This window comes from Gigantopelta aegis, chromosome 3 (assembly GCF_016097555.1).
Source record: "Gigantopelta aegis isolate Gae_Host chromosome 3, Gae_host_genome, whole genome shotgun sequence".
Classification (NCBI taxonomy): Eukaryota; Metazoa; Mollusca; class Gastropoda; order Neomphalida; family Peltospiridae; genus Gigantopelta; species Gigantopelta aegis.
In genome coordinates, this window is record NC_054701.1 from 6,241,242 (window position 1) to 6,261,775 (window position 20,534).

The 20,534-nt window shown below is 36.0% G+C and overlaps 1 protein-coding gene across 2 annotated transcripts in view; it reads right to left on the reverse strand.

The window, feature by feature from the left end:
- Positions 1 to 18,731, reverse strand: part of LOC121367446 (RNA exonuclease 4-like) — a 26,318-nt gene extending 7,587 nt beyond the window's left edge. The window contains exons 1-5 of one of the 2 annotated variants that reach the window (XM_041491622.1): positions 18,713 to 18,731; positions 12,141 to 13,144; positions 11,503 to 11,687; positions 4,280 to 4,390; positions 3,836 to 4,029 (exon numbers count right to left, since the gene is read on the reverse strand). In XM_041491622.1, coding sequence (XP_041347556.1) covers positions 3,836 to 4,029; positions 4,280 to 4,390; positions 11,503 to 11,687; positions 12,141 to 12,842 — 1,192 coding nt within the window. In that variant the 5' untranslated portion in view covers positions 12,843 to 13,144; positions 18,713 to 18,731. Of the gene's footprint in view, positions 1 to 3,835; positions 4,030 to 4,279; positions 4,391 to 11,502; positions 11,688 to 12,140; positions 13,145 to 18,712 lie in introns of those variants that run through there. The other variant, XM_041491623.1, reaches the window with a different exon arrangement.
- Between the last annotated feature and the right edge of the window lie 1,803 nt (positions 18,732 to 20,534).

The following is a 20,534-nucleotide window of genomic DNA, read 5'->3' on the forward strand; positions in this document are numbered from 1 at the left end:
TTAACGCAGTAACTAGTTATTTTATTTATCCTGCAATCTTATATCTTAACGCAGTAACTAGTTATTTTATTTATGCTGCAATCTATCTTAACGCAGTAACTAGTTATTTTATTTATCCTGCAATCTATCTTAAGGCAGTAACTAGTTATTTTATTTATCCTGCAATCTATCTTAAGGCAGTAACTAGTTATTTTATTTATCCTGCAATCTATCTTAAGGCAGTAACTAGTTATTTTATTTATCCTGCAATCTATCTTAATGCAGTAACTAGTTATTTTATTTATGCTGCAATCTATCTTAACGCAGTAACTAGTTATTTTATTTATCCTGCAATCTATCTTAATGCAGTAACTAGTTATTTTATTTATCCTGCAATCTTATATCTTAAGGCAGTAACTAGTTATTTTATTTATGCTGCAATCTTATATCTTAAGGCAGTAACTAGTTATTTTATTTATGCTGCAATCTATCTTAACGCAGTAACTAGTTATTTTATTTATGCTGCAATCTTATATCTTAAGGCAGTAACTAGTTATTTTATTTATGCTGCAATCTTATATCTTAAGGCAGTAACTAGTTATTTTATTTATGCTGCAATCTTATATCTTAAGGCAGTAACTAGTTATTTTATTTATTCTGCAATCTTATATCTTAAGGCAGTAACTAGTTATTTTATTTATCTACGCAATCTTATATCTTAATGCAATCTTATATCTTAACGCAGTAACTAGTTATTTTATTTATGCTGCAATCTTATATCTTAAGGCAGTAACTAGTTATTTTATTTATGCTGCAATCTTATATCTTAAGGCAGTAACTGGTTATTTTATTTATGCTGCAATCTTATATCTTAAGGCAGTAACTAGTTATTTTATTTATGCTGCAATCTTATATCTTAAGGCAGTAACTAGTTATTTTATTTATGCTGCAATCTATCTTAAGGCAGTAACTAGTTATTTTATTTATGCTGCAATCTTATATCTTAAGGCAGTAACTGGTTATTTTATTTATGCTGCAATCTTATATCTTAACGCAGTAACTAGTTATTTTATTTATCCTGCAATCTATCTTAATACAGTAACTAGTTATTTTATTTATGCTGCAATCATATATCTTAAGGCAGTAACTAGTTATTTTATTTATCCTGCAATCTTATATCTTAAGGCAGTAACTAGTTATTTTATTTATTCTGCAATCTATCTTAAGGCAGTAACTAGTTATTTTATTTATGCTGCAATCTTATATCTTAATGCAGTAACTGGTTATTTTATTTATCCTGCAACCTTACAAGAATAGTCTGAAAATCATAATTTATTTCAGTTATGCTATTAGCCTAGAAAAGCTTGTGCAGTTTGATGCTATGCAAGATACATGTCATTCTTTTAAGACGCCATCTACATTTTGTCATATTCAAATGCATTTCTTAACTCTTAATTCATAAATAAATATATAAGTTTTGTATCTTTACCTGTGATGTTGAAATGGGGAAATACCCTTAAAATATAAATTAGAGCTTGCTTCCATAACATTTACTTTTCAGAGGTATGTGTATTTTTAAAAATATGAAAAATGCATTTTGTGAACCAGAAACACTTCAGATGTATGGAATTTAATCATCTAAATAACAAAATGTAAAAAATGTCCAATTTCAATTATCAAAAAATGGCTCTACTAGTGATAAATATGCTGTAGTGTTTAAAAACTAGGGCCTGTCACTTTAAACATGCAGTAGTACTAGGGCCTGTCACTTTAAACATGCTGTAGTGTTTACAAACTAGGGCCTGTCACTTTAAACATGCGGTAGTGTTTACAAACTAGGGCCTGTCACTTTAAACATGCTGTAGTGTTTAAAAACTAGAGTCTGTCACTTTAAATATGCTGTAGTGTTTAAAAACTAGGGTCTGTCACTTTAAATATGCTGTAGTGTTTAAACACTAGGGTCTGTCACTTTAAATATGTTGTAGTGTTTACAAACTAGGTCCTGTCACTTTAAACATGCTGTAGTGTTTAAAAACTAGAGTCTGTCACTTTAAATATGCTGTAGTGTTTAAAAACTAGGGTCTGTCACTTTAAATATGCTGTAGTGTTTAAAAACTAGAGTCTGTCACTTTAAATATGCCGTAGTGTTTAAAAACTAGGGTCTGTCACTTTAAATATGCCATAGTGTTTAAAAACTAGGGTCTGTCACTTTAAATATGCCGTAGTGTTTAAAAACTAGGGTCTGTCACTTTAAAATAGCAGCGAACTCAGGATAACATATTAAATAAAGCTCCTACCATTGATCAAGTGTTGTGGCGTCACCCCACTGATGACAACGTATTAAATAAAGCTCCTACCATTGATCAAGTGTTGTGACGTCACCCTGCTGACGACAACATATTAAATAAAGCTCCTACCATTGATCAAGTGTTGTGACGTCACCCCACTGAAGACAAGGTTTTAAATAAAGCTCCTACCATTGATCAAGTGTTGTGATGTCACCCCACTGATGACAAGGTTTTAAATAAAGCTCCTACCATTGATCAAGTGTTGTGACGTCATCCCATTAACAACAACATATTAAATAAAGCTCCTATCATTGATCAAGTGTTGTGGCGTCACCCCACTGACGACAAGGTTTTAAATAAAGCTCCTACCATTGATCAAGTGTTGTGGTGTCACCCCTCTGACGACAACGTATTAAATAAAGCTCCTACCATTGATTAAGTGTTGTGACGTCATCCCATTAACAACAACATATTAAATAAAGCTCCTACCATTGGTCAAGTGTTGTGGCATCACCCCTCTGACGACAACATATTAAATAAAGCTCCTACCATTGATCAAGTGTTGTGGCATCACCCCACTGACGACAACATATTAAATAAAGCTCCTACCATTGATGAAGTGTTGTGACGTCACCCCACTGACGACAACATATTAAATAAAGCTCCTACCATTGATGAAGTGTTGTGACGTCACCCCTCTGACGACAAGGTTTTAAATAAAGCTCCTACCATTGATGAAGTGTTGTGACTTCACCCCAATGACGACAAGGTTTTAAATAAAGCTCCTACCATTGATCAAGTGTTGTGGCGTCACCCCAATGACGACAAGGTTTTAAATAAAGCTCCTACCATTGATCAAGTGTTGTGGCGTCACCCCACTGACGACAAGGTTTTAAATAAAGCTCCTACCATTGATCAAGTGTTGTGGCGTCACCCCAATGACGACAAGGTTTTAAATAAAGCTCCTACCATTGATCAAGTGTTGTGGCGTCACCCCAATGACGACAAGGTTTTAAATAAAGCTCCTACCATTGATCAAGTGTTGTGGCGTCACCCCACTGACGACAAGGTTTTAAATAAAGCTCCTACCATTGATCAAGTGTTGTGGCGTCACCCCAATGACGACAAGGTTTTAAATAAAGCTCCTACCATTGATCAAGTGTTGTGGCGTCACCCCAATGACGACAAGGTTTTAAATAAAGCTCCTACCATTGATCAAGTGTTGTGGCGTCACCCCAATGACGACAAGGTTTTAAATAAAGCTCCTACCATTGATCAAGTGTTGTGGCGTCACCCCAATGACGAGAAGGTTTTAAATAAAGCTCCTACCATTGATCAAGTGTTGTGGCGTCACCCCAATGACGACAAGGTTTCAAATAAAGCTCCTACCATTGATCAAGTGTTGTGATGTCACCCCACTGACGACAAGGTTTTAAATAAAGCTCCTACCATTGATCAAGTGTTGTGGTGTCACCCCTCTGACGACAACTATTAAATAAAGCTCCTACCATTGATCAAGTGTTGTGATGTCACCCCACTGATGACAAGGTTTTAAATAAAGCTCCTACCATTGATCAAGTGTTGTCGCGTCACCCCACTGACGAATGTCCGATAGTCCACGACGGTCTCCTGCGGCTTCACGTATCTATCATAGACACAGTTTCCGTACTGGTTCACTATCGACACCCTCGCTAGAACACTTTCCCTGCCCTTTTCTCCCACTCCAACCATCTCACAGTCCATAGCAACCGCTTTAGTCAGTCTAAAAATCAACACATTAATATGCAGTTTAGTTACAGGAATAAAAGGATAAATAACAAACACTAAGTATAAAAAGATGGTATGCGACAAATTGGTGTGACAAATGGGATGATAAGAATGCTCCTGTACGTACCCATCAAACGTGCCCAGCTTGACCAATCATATGTGACAAGTCAGTGTGACAAATTGGATGATAAGAACGCCCCTGTACGTACCCATCAAACGTGTTTAATGCGTCATTGCTTACATACCCATCAAACGTGCCCAGCTTGACCAGCGGGTTCCCTTTAATCTTGGTGATTGTCTTCTCCTGCATTCCTTCCACGAGAATCTCATCAACGTCGTCAAACCAAATGTCAGGTCTGAAAGAGCAGGAACAGCAAAATAAGAATAAATCTAGATCTAACTTGTGTACATAATAAGTGAAGTAAAGCCTGTTTTGTTTAATGACACAACTAGAGCACATTAATTAATTTTAAATATCGGTTATTGGATGTCAAACACTGGTAATTGTAACATATAGCCTTCAGAGGAAACATGCTACATTTTTTCACCAGTAGCAAGGGATCTTTATGTGCACTTTCCTGTAAACAGGACAGCACATACCACATCCTTTGATATCCCAGTCTATATAGTAGTTGGAATGGGAAAATAAACACAATCAGAGAATAGGTCCACCAAGTAGATTTAATCCTTTGGCACCAGCACCTCAGGCGAGTGTTCTACCCACTAGGCTAAAACCTGTCCTTGAATAAATCAATGAGTGAATGAAATGGCAAATGAAGAAAATAATTACTGTTTAATACAATTAACAAACAAATGAATATTTAATTACATTCTAGCAAAAAATATGTGATACAGAGTACCAAACAAAAGAATGAATGAGTCATATGAATATATAAAAGTTGCATAACTATCAAAAGACAAAGTACAAAGTTGTGGTAATTTTAGCCATGGGTAGATCAAAGTCTAAAATACCAATATTAGCATAACAGAAATGTTTAAAACCAAGGACTGAATCAATAATAATTGAAAACACAGTGTTCAAACTCGATTCAGAACAAACAAAAGTATCCATACATATATACAGGCCTTGACCTTAAGTTTTTTCAGTGGTAGCCCGGTTATATAATCTAGTAGCCCTTAGTAAAAATTGGTAGCCCCACAACTTTTAAAGAAAAGAGAGAAAAAGAGAAAAAAGATAAATAATTTATTTTTATTTCAACATTTTAGGGTGGGTTTTTGTAAATCATGAGCAAATGGACAAAACAAAACACTTTTAAGGATGGCCTCAAAAGAGGAGTAAATATGGCATCAGACTAGAGTTATCCACCCATTTGGTTGTCCAAAATACGGAAACTAATGCGAGAAAATATAGTTTTCTTGTTATGTGATTAATGGCTGGGGAGCTGCTTTGTATACTGGATTGTTACACTGGGTTTGACAGGTAAGAGGATGCAGTTAGTGAATATGTGCACTTGGTTTACACTGGATACTGAATAATGTCCCCCAGAGCACATTGAAGTCATGCAAAATTTGTGTAAAATGCACAGAAATGGGTGTGATTCGGTCCCTTAGCCCACGTGTGTTTGTTTACATTGATATAACGTGGAAAAGAGCTGGATAACAGAGGTCGTCCTTTTGAGTGTTCATTGGGCCCAGGCAGGTAATGTTTCCTGTGAAATGCTAATGGCCTGGTGAAATTAATAAAAGTGCTACAGCCACTGGGGCTACATGAGAATACATAGTGAAATTAATTGTGGTCTGAGGCCTGATATAGTAGGATGTTTGACACAGGGTGACACACTTTGATACCTAATTGTGAGGTAACTATGACAGTTACAGGACTCAAAATGTACATGCTAATTGTCCAGATAGGTGGAAATCTGAAACTAATCAGTTTGGGTGATGAATATATATATTTTTTAATTAAATTAAATTTTATTATATTTATATTTTCAGAATTTGTAATTTCACAAATTATGACATGATTCAGCCTGCAATGTACCCCTATCAGATCATAGGTCATTCTTTTCAATCAGAATGTATTTCTACACCCTGTGGTAGCCTCACTTTGAAGGTTAAGGTTAAATAAGTCAATATGGAGGACTTCTTCAATGATGTTTGACACAGGGTGACACACTTTGATACCTAATTGTGAGGTAACTATGACAGTTACAGGACTCAAAATGTACATGCTAATTGTCCAGATAGGTGGAAATCTGAAACTTATCAGTTTGGGTGATGAATATTTTTTTTCTTTCAATTAAATTAAATTTTATTATATTAATATTTTTAAAATGTGTAATTTCACAAATTATAACATGATTCAGCCTGCAGTGTACCTGTATCAGGTCATAGGTCATTCTTTTCAATCAGAATGTATCCCTACACCCTGTGACAGCCTCACTTTGAGTATTAAGGCTAATTGAATAAGTCAAAATGGAGGCTTTTTTTTAAAAATACCAGAGGGTAATTTTTTCAAAATGTGATCCTGGGCCAAATGGTGAATGTATAATATGGAATGGGCCTCCCAGACCAAATGGATATGGTGCTATTAAGTTCAAATCACCAATCACAGGCCAGTATCGTACAGTAAATGCTCACAGATAAGTTTCATGGTCTTTAATAAGGAGATGGACATAGATGGCAGTGACATCAGTCACCTGTGCCATAACCATCTTTGTATGTTTAAAGATCACTTATCTGCTGAGCCACATGCAATTAACAGCTCGCGCATACAATGTGTGAACAGGGATGTCTGTCAGGGACACGGACAATACCCCCCCCCCCCCCCCCCTGCCTCTTGCATCTCAGAATGCATAACATATAAGAATGTAAAACAATAACAAAGGTTAATTTAAAGAAATATTTTATGTCATAAAATCACATATAAATATCACATGATACATTTATTCAAAAGCATACATTTATTCACATTACTATTTTTTATTGTTTAAAGTCAATCTTCAATGTCTAGGGTTCATGTCCACAGCAGAAATGCTATCATGCAAACTGATAGTTCCTATATTATATGTATCACTTGAAAGTTTGTGCCAAAAATTACTTTGAATAACTGTGGTCACAGGAGTTGTCTGCTCTTTGACTGTCAATATCTAATAATCCTTTCTTGTAGTCAGCTTGTTGATCTCTGTGCAAATGTTTATATCGTAAGTGATCTCTAATTTTACTTCCTTGCTGGACTAAGTGCCTTTTAACCACCTGTGGATTGTTTTGATATCTTTTTTGATAGTCCGACTCTTTGTCCATCTGACGCAATGAACGCCTCACCCGAGCTGACAGTTCGATGCCACAGTACTTGCACTTTTCTATCATCGATGTTCCCGGGGCGTTGTTCAGCCTGTGGATGGTGGATGCAGCTCTCCCAGTCATCGTTCGTGAATAGTTCACATTCTTAGGTAAGGAAACACTGAGAGAACGGTTCGCAGCCTCACATTTCTGTGTGTCTGTATACAGTTTCATTTTCTCTACAGCTGAAATACTTAGTTTAATCTTCAGAAGTTCCAGTACTAACATTTTGTCATTTTCATTCATATTCAGCTCTGTGATTATGTGTGTACCCAGGAACATGGATCGGTGCCACCAGTTGTTCGTTATTCCTCCACTGCAGACGACCGAGTACCACGAACACTTTGAACAGTCACCACCGTAGCACGAAAGTGTCGATTGCAGGACCTTTGGTAAGTTTCGTTTCAGTACACCGATATTACCAGTGTGTAGTTTCATCAGTTCTTTAAGAATTAAACTGCACCTTGCTTTCATATCCTGGCTGAATACCTTCTGTGCTTCACGCTTTTGTTCACGGGTGGACCCAGTAAACATGTCGGAACTGAAGTTAGCTTTGTAACACTTACGAAACTGACTCTGACCTAAGTGGGTTGGATCAGCTAGCCGCTGCACTTTCCACATTGGATCTAGAAGTTTCAAAGCACTATCAACTCCAGCAGATGATCTGGAATCTCCATCTGTTGGGACGTATTTTATGAGAATACCTTGTAGAGCCAAGTCTGTTCCGATATCTTTTCCCATCTCGTATTCCGACAGCGGAGCAAATGGCGGCAAGTTTGCTGTGCAGTCAGGATGACCACCGGGACACATCACATGAATACCTTTGTTTCTTAACCAGGCTCTGGTCCAACAAAGTTTATTCTGGAAGCAGGCACTTACAATGAATTTTCTTTCAGTCATTGTTACACACGCAAGTCCTATAGCTTGTGATGCATTCTGGCCCGGTTTCTTCCGACTTGTTATTGTCGTGGAGTTGTATCTCCCATCCATGGCTATGTTAATTTCATCATGTTCATTTCCACGTTTCATGTTAATGTCTTTCAGTAGCTCAACTTTTTGTGCCATATCTTTTTCATTTAGATCTGTTACAGCCGTTGATACCTTGTATGATGTTCTCTGCATGCTGCTCCGACACGGTGGTGGAATGTCCATGCCTGCCAATAGCACTCTCGCTCTCGTATTGCCGACGGGAGTATCTTGGAGACCGATAGCAAGACCCACATTAGTTTTTGCTGCATTTGGGCCAGGTTTATTTGTCTTCACCTCATTGTACAATTTGCTTTCAGGAGCAGTGAAGTCACAATTCACACAGTGTAGTGTGACTTTCCAACAAAGACCCCACTTAACCTCTTTTAATATTTGCATTTCAGGCTCGTCACACTCAGGGGAAGCTGTTGAGTGGTATCTGAAAGCTGCATTCCATGCATCTACCATTCTGTCATTGTCCATTATTCTCATGCCTTCTTTGTCTTTACACTGTTGTTCTTCTTTCATTTCAGACGCAGTACATGTACTCGTAATGGGACGTAGCAGGCGGACTGGCTGTGACGCACCTTCGCAATCTGGAGTGGATATGGTGGCTGAAGTGGAACTCGACTTCGTGACCAAGGCAAACACGTCTATATTCATCCAGACTACTGGTCGCAACTTCTCAGTGTGAGATTCTGGACTTGCATGTTCATGCAGCAGAGTTTCACCCTTATTCCAAGGTGCATGTCCCTTCTTGAACTGTGTCTTTCGTCTTGTATTGCCTTCCATGGATGTGACTCGTAGTGTATAAAACAGTGAAATACTTATTGTGGTATGCATGTCCACCCTTATATATATCAGTTCATGTGTGATGTCACTTTCAGTTCTGATACATTAAAACATTTCAATGCAGTGGCAGTTGACAGCTTTTTTTGTTCACTGTATATTCTGTACTGCATCTTTGCAGGCTGGTGCCATTTCCTCTGCATTCAGGTGTGACCTATTACGGTGTGCAGACACCTTGCTAATTACCCTCACCAGAATGACACTCGAGCAGTCCTAATTTGTAATTGGCATATGTTGACTGTGTGCAGTATCCAAAATTTTACAGTTTTAAAGTTTAATTTTTTTTTAAAAAGAGAACTTTGTGGGATTTTCTTTTTTGAAAATGTATCAATTTAAATTAAATTGAATTTATTTTTGAAAAAATCATATTCCTGCACAACTGCTATATTTCAATTGCAGAGAACACAATAAGTAGCAAGTTTCTTTTTGTTGTTCAGAAAAATGTCTGTAACTTTTAAAGTTATTGCATAATTACTAGTCCACTATTTGGAATAATTTGACGCAGATTGTCGCCTTTTGCGGCACAGGCAGTCCCCCATTTCACAGGCTCATTGGTAGCCCCACAACTTTTAAAGAAAAGAGAGAAAAAGAGAAAAAAGATAAATAATTTATTTTTATTTAAACGTTTTAGGGTGGGTTTTTGTAAATCATGAGCAAATGGACAAAACAAAACACTTTTAAGGATGGCCTCAAAAGAGGAGTAAATATGGCATCAGACTAGAGTTATCCACCCATTTGGTTGTCCAAAATACGGAAACTAATGCGAGAAAATATAGTTTTCTTGTTATGTGATTAATGGCTGGGGAGCTGCTTTGTATACTGGATTGTTACACTGGGTTTGACAGGTAAGAGGATGTAGTTAGTGAATATGTGCACTTGGTTTACACTGGATACTGCATAATGTCCCCCAGAGCACATTGAAGTCATGCAAAATTTGTGTAAAATGCACAGAAATGGGTGTGATTCGGTCCCTTAGCCCACGTGTGTTTGTTTACATTGATATAACGTGGAAAAGAGCTGGATAACAGAGGTCGTCCTTTTGAGTGTTCATTGGGCCCAGGCAGGTAATGTTTCCTGTGAAATGCTAATGGCCTGGTGAAATTAATAAAAGTGCTACAGCCACTGGGGCTACATGAGAATACATAGTGAAATTAATTGTGATCTGAGGCCATATGGTATGAAAAAACAAATCTAACAATAACCACCAAACAACTGACCTATTCTACCTGCATTAACTTGTTTGGTACGATTCCAGAAATACACAATAGTATTTATCATTATTATTATTATTTATTGTTTTTATCCCAGACAGGGGATCGCCATGTGTGTTTGTGTTATCACATGACAAGGTCAGATGTTATTTTGAGCGAGGTTATCGTGCAAAGCCATAGCAAACGATAAGAGAGATTTCTTTAAAATTAATTTGTAAGAAAGATTAATATTTTTAACATTGAAAATATTTGTCAATATATACATTTATTTAACATAGTAATAGATATTAATTTTTAAACAATAATTTGATAATTTACATAGGTAGCCTAGAAGGAAATAGACCGCTATCGAATTATCGTTGAGTTCAAACTTCAGCTGGCAGCGTAAAAACAACGGGCCGTATTGTTGATTGTCATAAATGACTACCGTCACTACGCATAGTTAACCCATGACCCAAATGAAAATGTCATGACCCGTACGAACCAGGTATATCTGGCCACTGAATTACATCAAATTATTTGTTTTTGTCAAATATACTCCTTTATTTCACTAAATCGTATCGCGCAACCGCCACCTGTGGGTCAGACTAGGGGAGCAATTAACAGTTACAGTGACTCCTGGCAGCAGAGCCTGCGCACATGAAAGGTGGAATTTCAGACACCGATGAATTAAACGTCTTGTTGATTGTTGAGTGACTGGACATGCCAAAATATTTGGTAGCCCGGCGGACTACCAGGGTTAGACAATTGGTAGTCCAAGTGAGAAATTGGTAGCCAAAACAGTCCGGGCTACCGCTAAGGTTGAGCCTTGCTATATTGAAATTTAATGTTTATTTTGTAATTGTGCTAAATTAATTAAAAAGTAAAATATTACAATAACCCAGGGTTAATTTAACTGTGCTTTTTTAATTTAACTATGCTTTGAATGACTGGGCCCAGAAGCATATCCTGGTTAGCTGTTGACAATTTAGAATACATGACAGAATAATTTAGCTCCAAATTAACTCAGTGCATTACAATATATTATCAAATTTACCATTCACACTTCACACTAAGTGGACGGTTATGTGTCATGCAACTCGGGTAAACTTTTCTGAAACAAAAATAAGAAAACACATCAGTCATAATTGCTAACATACTTGGGTTTTGGACTTTCTTTGTCCGTTTTCTTTTCTCTTGATTCGGTCTTCAATTTTGAAAATGTCTGTATCTTTCTTAGTTTATGTTTCTTTGCCTTTGGATTTTGGGCATCAACATCCTTGTTTTTTGCAGAAGACAACTTTCTCTTCCGTGAAATATTTTCCTCCTTGGTTTTCTCAAGCATCTGTAAAACAATATTAATTATTAGCATCAGGACTATATATTATTATCAAAGAACATTTTATCCAGTATCCTGTCACGATTCGCTAAACAAGTTTCTCAATTCTTTAACATTAACTATTCATTGCTAATCAATTTTCAAACTAATAGCAAATGTTGCTAATCAAAATTTTGAAAACAAAATGTTCCACGATTATTATAATTATAATAAAAGCAAACACAATTGAGTGATATTGACCATAAACAAATCACAGATTTTTAAACTTTGCAGGATTAAGTAAAGTGGAGGGATTAGCAGAATTTTTTGAGCAGCATTAATATCTGGAATTACAGGTCATGGATTAAAAACTGTGTACATTTTATTAGAATGTACTCTGGGTGGAAGCCACATACACAAATACACCTCAGAAATGGAAAGAAAACCTCCAAAAACTAATTACCTGTTATGTTACATTACCTGCTTCAAATTCAGCCAATTGCTTGAGACATCTTTGCTTGTTTTATATCCGTCAACCACTCCCTTTATTCCATCATGTCCAACCACCTTTTCTTTTTCAGTTACACCAGCCATGTCTACATCCTTGTATTTCTTCTTGAACCTGACTTTCAAACCATCAACTGGTACTGTGACATTAAGAGATTTAGAGTTATGAGTCCGATCATTCAAGCCACCCTTATTGAATGGGGTTGTGTTACTTCCATCACATGTATGACTAGATACATCTCCTTTACTCAAAGTACAACCAGTCAAGTCTGGTTTTTTCTTTATTGATGTTTTACCGACACTACAATCAGTCAAGTCTGGTTTTTTCTTTATTGATGTTTTACTGACACTACAATCAGTAAAGTCTTTTTTTTTCTTTATCAATGTTTTATCGACACTACAATCAGTCAAGTCTGCTTTTTTCTTTACTGATGTTTTATCGACACTGCAATCAGTTGGGTTTATTTTCTTCTTTATCGAAGAGTCTTCTTCAGCTTCTCTCTTCAGTTTCCTATGCAGGCGCCGTCTTTTCCATCTTGTCATCTTCCCTTCAGAATGAGAGGACGTATCTTTGATTCTAGCAATGTCATCTTTTGTGCATTGAAAATGCTTATGTTTACTGTGAAGGCCATTAAACTTTGCTTTTCTGTTTACTGATGTATTTGGCTTAACCATCTCTCAAAAACACTTTATCTCCAGTGATACTTTTTCTGCTAATTTCAAATATTCCTTTTATAAAGAGCAATCTTTTGATGTAATGGTAAAAAATTGTCACTCCTGGTAAATAACAATTTTCTTGAATTGTGTGTACTGTATGTATAAATTACCACAACAAAAAATTATGTTGTTGGTTTTTTTAATTTATAGTAACTGTTATATAAAAATTATTTACATGTACTTCATTTTAGATTCATAAGTTTACATTTCCTTCAATACCATTTTCATAAGATGGTCCAACTTAGTATAAAGAAACAATCCTGAAAAATAATAAAATAGAACATTATTAATTTATTACCTTGGAACCGTGACATATACAATATATATATATATCCTTAAAAAAAAGTAGGAGAACTCTAATAAGAATTTACAATTGCCAAAATTGTAAGGTATATTAGCTGTGGGGAATGGTTATATGATAATAGTGTATTAATTGGGCAAACATTACAACTGGTAGTTCAGTATTACAGTACATTTTATGACCACCAAAGATCTTGAAGGACGATTGGGGTCAAAAGTGAAATTTAAAAAATGATGTTTTTTTATCAGTCTTTATACACACTTTAAGAAATTAAAAACGTGTAATAATAAAGAAAGTGATTATTCCTGCTAACTGGGGGCAGCCATTATCTTTTGTTTTCGGTGTGCCTGGAATGCTAGCTTGGGATGAAGTGACGTAAACTTAACCAACTCCTGTATGCACAGTGTAAACAAAGGCAGTCATTTACGACAAGGTGCTTCGCTTTTATCAACCTGAGTTGTAAAACAACATAAATGACTTGATAATATGATAAACTATTTAACTAAATATATTTTAATTTGCATTAATAGAAAAAAATGGGGTTATAGTATTTTTCTCGCTTAAAAAATCCAAAGAAAAAAATGCATATCATTAGGCCTATTGGTAGGGTACGTTGGAGCACAAACGACCATTTACGAAACCCAAGTGATAATGTTCTTTTCTTTGGGACTATGTAATTGGTCAGTTTTACAGAATTATTTACAGAAATAAAGCAGGACGGCTGATAATGTCCATTACGATTTGAAGGGTTGCAGCGCAGTTATTCCACAATACCCTTTGATTTTAATAAAACAGGCATATATTTTTGTTTGTGTCTAGACCGTCCAAAATATACACCAGCCAATCAGGAACGACAAGTACAGGCCACAAAAAGAAAAGACCAATTTGACAATGGTAGTTTATTTTGTATTGAAAAATAATATATACTTATTGCTGGCTTGTGATGCATCTGCAAAAATCAGGTAAATTTTGTGTCTTCAGTTCTAAGACTAATTCCTGACATGACATGTTGAGTATTACGTAACAACCAGCTCGCCATGGGGCATATTCACTGAGATGGTACAAAATGGCTGCGCCCATTAATAACCGTCACATTTAACCGTTTTATTATTAAATATAAGATTATACTTGTTAATATTAAGCAATAATATGCATTATATATTGTTGAATATGCATACCAGGATTAGTGGTAATGGTGGTGGTAAACTATTACTTAATGGTTGACAACTTAATTATTAACATTCTTACAAGAAAGAAATGTTTTATTTAACGACGCACTCAACACATTTTATTTACGGTTATATAGCGTCAGACATATGGTTAAGGACCACACAGATTTTGAGAGGAAACCCGCTGTCACCACTACATGGGCTACTCTTCCGATTACCAGCAAGGGATCTTTTAGTTGCGCTTCCAACAGGCAGGATAGCACAAACCATGGCCTTTGTTGAACCAGTTATGGATCACTGGTCGGTGCAAGTGGTTTACACCTACCCATTGAGCCTTGCGGAGCACTCACTCAGGGTTTGGAGTCGGTATCTGGATCCAAACCCAGTACCTACCAGCCTGTAGACCGATGGCCTACCACGACACCACCGAGGCCGGTCATTTTTACAAATTCATCTAGACTGAAGGCATGAGACTGAGTTCGACCCATACCCACTTTCAATGCAATGGACTTGAATGGTTAGAGTTAGTTTTAAGGTTAGGCTTAGGGTTAGTCTTAGAGATTTTGATATAGAGGGGTACGATCGAACTCTTTCCTCATCTTTGTTATATAATATATACTCTTCAAAAGAAGAAATGCAAAACCACATTGTCGTAACATTTGGAGAATTGATTTAATTATTGAATGGTGAGTCCGATAATTACCAAATGTTGCAGGATTGTTCACAATTCACTCTAGTCCATTGTGAGTAAGTGATAGGACACACCACCAAGGTCAAGGTCATCTGGAGTCAATACCGGGTGTGGCCCCCGCGTGTGTTGACAACTGCCTGGCACCGCCTGCCCATTGAAGCAACCAGAGTACGGATGACGTCCCGGGGGATGGTGGCCCACTCGGCTTGCAAGGCTGCTGCCAGCTCGGGCAGGGTCTGGGGCTGTGGTCGTCGCTGTCGGAGGCCCGGGGGTAGTGACCCGTGGTCGACCGGATCTAGGGAGGTCACGTGTTGATCCATGTTGCTGGTAACGGTCCCACAGTCTGGAGATGGTGCTTGGGGACACATGGAATGCCCTGGCAACGGCCGTTCTGGATTCGCCTGCGTCTAGTCGGCCGATGGCATTGTTTCTCTGCAGTTCACTGAGACGTGGCATGTCCTGGATTGTCAACTGTCAGCCAGATACAGAGGCCAGGCAAGCGAACACCCTGCACTTTTATACTGTCGGTGTTCATGTTGCACGTGCAGACAACGCACGTGCAGTGGTGACATGGTTTGCACGTGGCTGCGTTTTTGCGAATATTCACATTTTGGAACTTTATTGTACAGTAGCTGCGTTTTATCGAATGTAACCGTGGGAATGTGTTTGGGACATGCAATGACCATATATTCACAAAGCATGAACCGGTAGGAAACATAAAATCGGAGTTATAACCCATTTGTACCCTTTTGCGTTTCTTTTTTTGAAGAGTATATAATATCCAATGTCAGACTTTCCTTTGGCACTGTCACTCGATTGATATAAAGATGGGAATAATTTTTATGGGGAGCACTTATCTTTGTCACCGTCTCCCGATTGATATCAAGAGTGGAATAATTTTTATGGGGCACAATTTTATGAAACAAGAATAAATAAATAATTAAATTTATAAATAAACATATTTTACCTTAGGGACGGTCCATAAATGTCAATGGTTTTCATAATCCTAACAATGTTAGGATTGGGTTTGACCCCCCCCCCCCCCCCCCACCAATCCTAACATAAAAACATTGATATGATGTGTACGAAACATTGACCTTCGATGGACCGATGTTTTACCTGAAAAGCAATCCGAACATGGCTTTTACCCCCTCCCCCCCTTCCGAACATTGTTTGGATTTGTGAAGCACATCGATATTTATGGACCGTCCCTTACTTACCCCTCTATTACCTTCCTTTCTTCTTTTTCAACCAACTCTGTTATTCACATATTATATTGATGATATTTAAGTTATAAACATTTATCACTTACCTGGATTAGATCCCACAACTTTCAGATTAACGTCATTTGTTCACCTATGTATCCAGTAGACCAATGAGTTTTGTTGAAAGACTACCAATGTTTTATTCTTATGAACTTCCTAAATCTTAATCCGGAAGTTGACGAACTTATCCGAATTATTACAGACACAGTAATATAATATTATCTTAATAGCCACTGATTGCCCTAATTGACACTGTCAGTTGAAAAAATCAATATGATCGTGATTTTCGTAAAACAATTTGTCATCATGAGTTACATTGCAAGCATTTTTCACTGATTGCATGAATGTTGTTGAAATAAAGGTATAAAACACAGAAAAGCATTATTTGTCAATTGACATCATTATTATGCTGGAAGGTGAAAGTAGTTGTGAGAAAAGGAAATTAGAAAATTGCGAGGAAAAAGTAGTAAAAACAAGAAAGGTGTATTGAAATATTTAAATTTGTATAGATTATTAAAAATTGTAGAAGACGAACAAAAAAACAATAGAATTTTGTCAAATTTTTTAACCTTTTACCTAAATCATCACAATATAAAAACTGCACAGAAAAATAAAATAAAATATTTACAGTCAAAAGAAAAGATCATGAAAGAGTAACGTATAAATTTCAATGGAATAAAAGAGAATGCAGAAATAAAGGAAATCAAATATCAATCCGATCTAACACTTGGTTTGCTTCATCCAACGTGTCACTAAGGAAAAATCTTCTGTTGGTGTATTGTTTTGTATATAGACAGGACTATGGTAGTGCTATCCGAGTAACGTTCATCACTTCTGGAGAAAGCAGTGACACACAAAGTTCTGATGATACTCGTAAATGTGTAATACAAACATCAAGTCGAATGGTAGCAGAATACTACAATTATTGTAGAGAAGTTTGTTCTTTAAAAAGTTTTATTGTTGAAAAAGAAGGATACTGTGAATCATAAGCCATGATAATGCAGTCGATTCGTCCACTGGACAATTCATCCACTGAAAATTCGTCCACTGAGGAACTCGAGACGATTCGTCCACTACACAAAATCAATTCCGGACAATTCGTCCACTGGGGTTTTATTTCCCCAGTACATTTCGTCCACGGCCTAAATAATGTGTACTACATGTACGTGGGGGCTAAATAAATTATAAGATATATTTTACCCCGTATTTTTTTTTGCTGTGTCATAAATTTACAAAGGTGAAAATAAATGATACTGCATTAGATTACGCTTGGTAGATGTTTTTGTAACAATGCTCTGCAGACATAATTATTTGGTGTTTCTATTTATTCGGTTATTATTTGTTTCTATAATGTACGCCTTTCACGCTACATGTCCTAGGATGTTTTTAGTACAATATGCCCAGTAAAGATAATCTTTAGCCCTTCCCTTTCAACTTGTTTGGTTTCTGTTTGCTTTACCAATTAAGTGTACAGGTGTACTCTATTGTGATATTATAATTAGCAATGCAGGCTCATTACTGCTTAAGCTTGTTTCACCAAGTTGGATCCAGTAGCGTCTAAAACAACACGCCTTATTTCAAAGCGGCACCGCTAACTACCTGTATGGACGGAATGAATGAATGAATGTTTAACGACACCCCAGCACGAAAAATACATCGGCTATTGGGTGTCAAACTATGGCAATGCAAACAAATAAGGTAATGGTCAACATCAATATAAAAATTCAAGATTTAAATAAAAACACTGTAAAGAATTATACAAATATCACAGATAGATACTGACTTTTACTCAAAAGTTCAATGTGTGCTGTATTGGCCATTCTCAAAGAGAATGTTACACCCCTGCACCACGGTGAGGTTACATCACGCTCAGGGGTGTATGGACGGAGGGGTAATAAAGTCTTCCGACGCGGAGGCTTGCATTACCTATTTACCACATCGTGTACGAGCGAGTGGACGAATCATCCGCATGATAATGAATACAAACAGTTAATAAAAACTAGATAGTAATGTTGAATTCTAACTCTATTTTACTTTTTTGGTTATACTATAGTATACCACAAAATAATGTTAAGAAACGATTACAATGTCAAAGAAATAACTATTAATATGTTTGAAAAAAATGCAGTCGAGTGGAAGAATTGTCCGAGGTGAGTGGATGAATCGTCCGGTGGACGAATTGTCCAGTGGACGAACCGTCTGGAAAGCATGATAAGGGAAGCTATGCTGCATGCTTTTAAATTAAAATTGGCGTTATGTCAAACATAATGCATTAAAAGGTAAAACATTTAAACTTCACAGATAAACCAACTTATTAATTCCGTACTGAACAAAATATTACAATAATAACCAGTAAATATGCAACCAAGTAACAAATCCAAATTAAAAACACGGCCACTCACATGTTTACATGGCCGCGGACATATTGCAAGGGAAACAACTCTATTCAATACATTGCTTTATTTTTGAGTTTCAACAACGTGCCTGAAAATGTTTTGGACGGGTGTAGGAAGGTGCCAAAAAAGGGGGGTGGGGGGGGGGGTACACACGTAGATATATATTTATAAATATCTCAAAGAACGATTTAATAATATATGGTGATCCTTTTATTTCTATAAAATGCAATGAGATGTCAAACATGTTTTGGAAAGATACATTACTGAGTTGGATAACTACTGAACAAAAACATAAGCCACAATCTGTAGATGATATTTTATCAGTTAATATTTGGCATAATAGTGAAATAGTTATAAATCATAAACCATTTTTATATAAAGATTATGCCCAAAAAGGTATAATCTTCATTAAAACGATTTAGTAGATGATTATGGAGAATTTTTAAAGTATGAACAATTTGCAGAAAAATATCATGTTAATTCAAATTTCATTAGCTATGCTTCACTAATAAATGCTGTGAAATCATTCATATCAACATTTAGTGATTTAAGGGACGATCGTTTCAAAAAAGTAAATAATCAAATTTTTCCTTTTAGGTTAAGACTTGTTTTGAAAAGTAAACAGGGATGTACGGACATGTATTGCATACTCAACCATAAACACATAATCCCAAAAGCGCAGATAAAATATAGAAATCAAGGATTTAATTTTGACTCAAGTGATTGGGAACAATACTATGAATTACCTTTCCAAAGCATTAATGATACAACTTTATTATGGTTTTAGTATCGCATCCTACATCGGATTTTAGCAACAAACACTTTTCTATATATGATTCATTATGTAGATTCTAATATGTGTATATTCTGTAATAACTTCCCAGAAACTCTACAACATCTTTTCTATGAATGCACTCAAGTTAATACTTTATGGAAAGCTTTAGAAGACTGGGTTTTGTCCAAAACAGGAATTGTTGTCCACTTTGACAAAAATATTGTTATGTTTGGTATTATTAACAAACAAAAAAAAAACGTTAATATAATTAACTGGCTAATTATTAACATTAAATATTATATATACTGTACGAAAATGTAAGAATTTTTTTTAACTATCACGTCCGTTCAAAACGTGTTGCAAAACAAATTGGAAATTGTGAAATATATTTATTTCAAAAACTGCAACTATGAAAAGTTTAATAAAGAATGGGCACAATGGCTCAACCTTTTTATATAGTGAAAGAAAGAGAAAAAAGCCCATTACACTTAGATAACGATCTACTCAAAGGAAAAACTTTTTGTAATTGCATGTTCATATAACATTCCAACACAGGCCCGACTGCTGTTCCTGTTATTATCATCAGTTTAATTCTGCTTCGTTATTCACTATCAACTTTAGGTTTTTCTTCCTCTTCTTGTTCTTCTTTTTTTGATTCTTCTTGTTCTTGTTTTCCTTCTTCTTCTCTCGTTGTTACCCTTTTTTCTTTTTCTTTTTTAAAAGTCCTGGACCATAAGGCGTGCATAAAAGGAAGTACTATTTTATTTTGATTTGTACCTGCATATATCAGAATAGAATGTAATGTGAGTGCGTACGTGTATGCGTATGTATGTGTGTATGTTTGTATATATATGTATGTATGTTTACACATGTATGAATATTAATTTTAAGATAAATTGTAAGGCGGTTTATCAGGGCTCCCCAACCCTGGCACTGTTTAATGGTCTGGGGACAATAATAAAAAAATAAATTAAAAAATAAATAAATCAGTTATTAATCTACTTTATTATTATATATATGAAGGAATATATTCTATTTATATATTTTATGTGC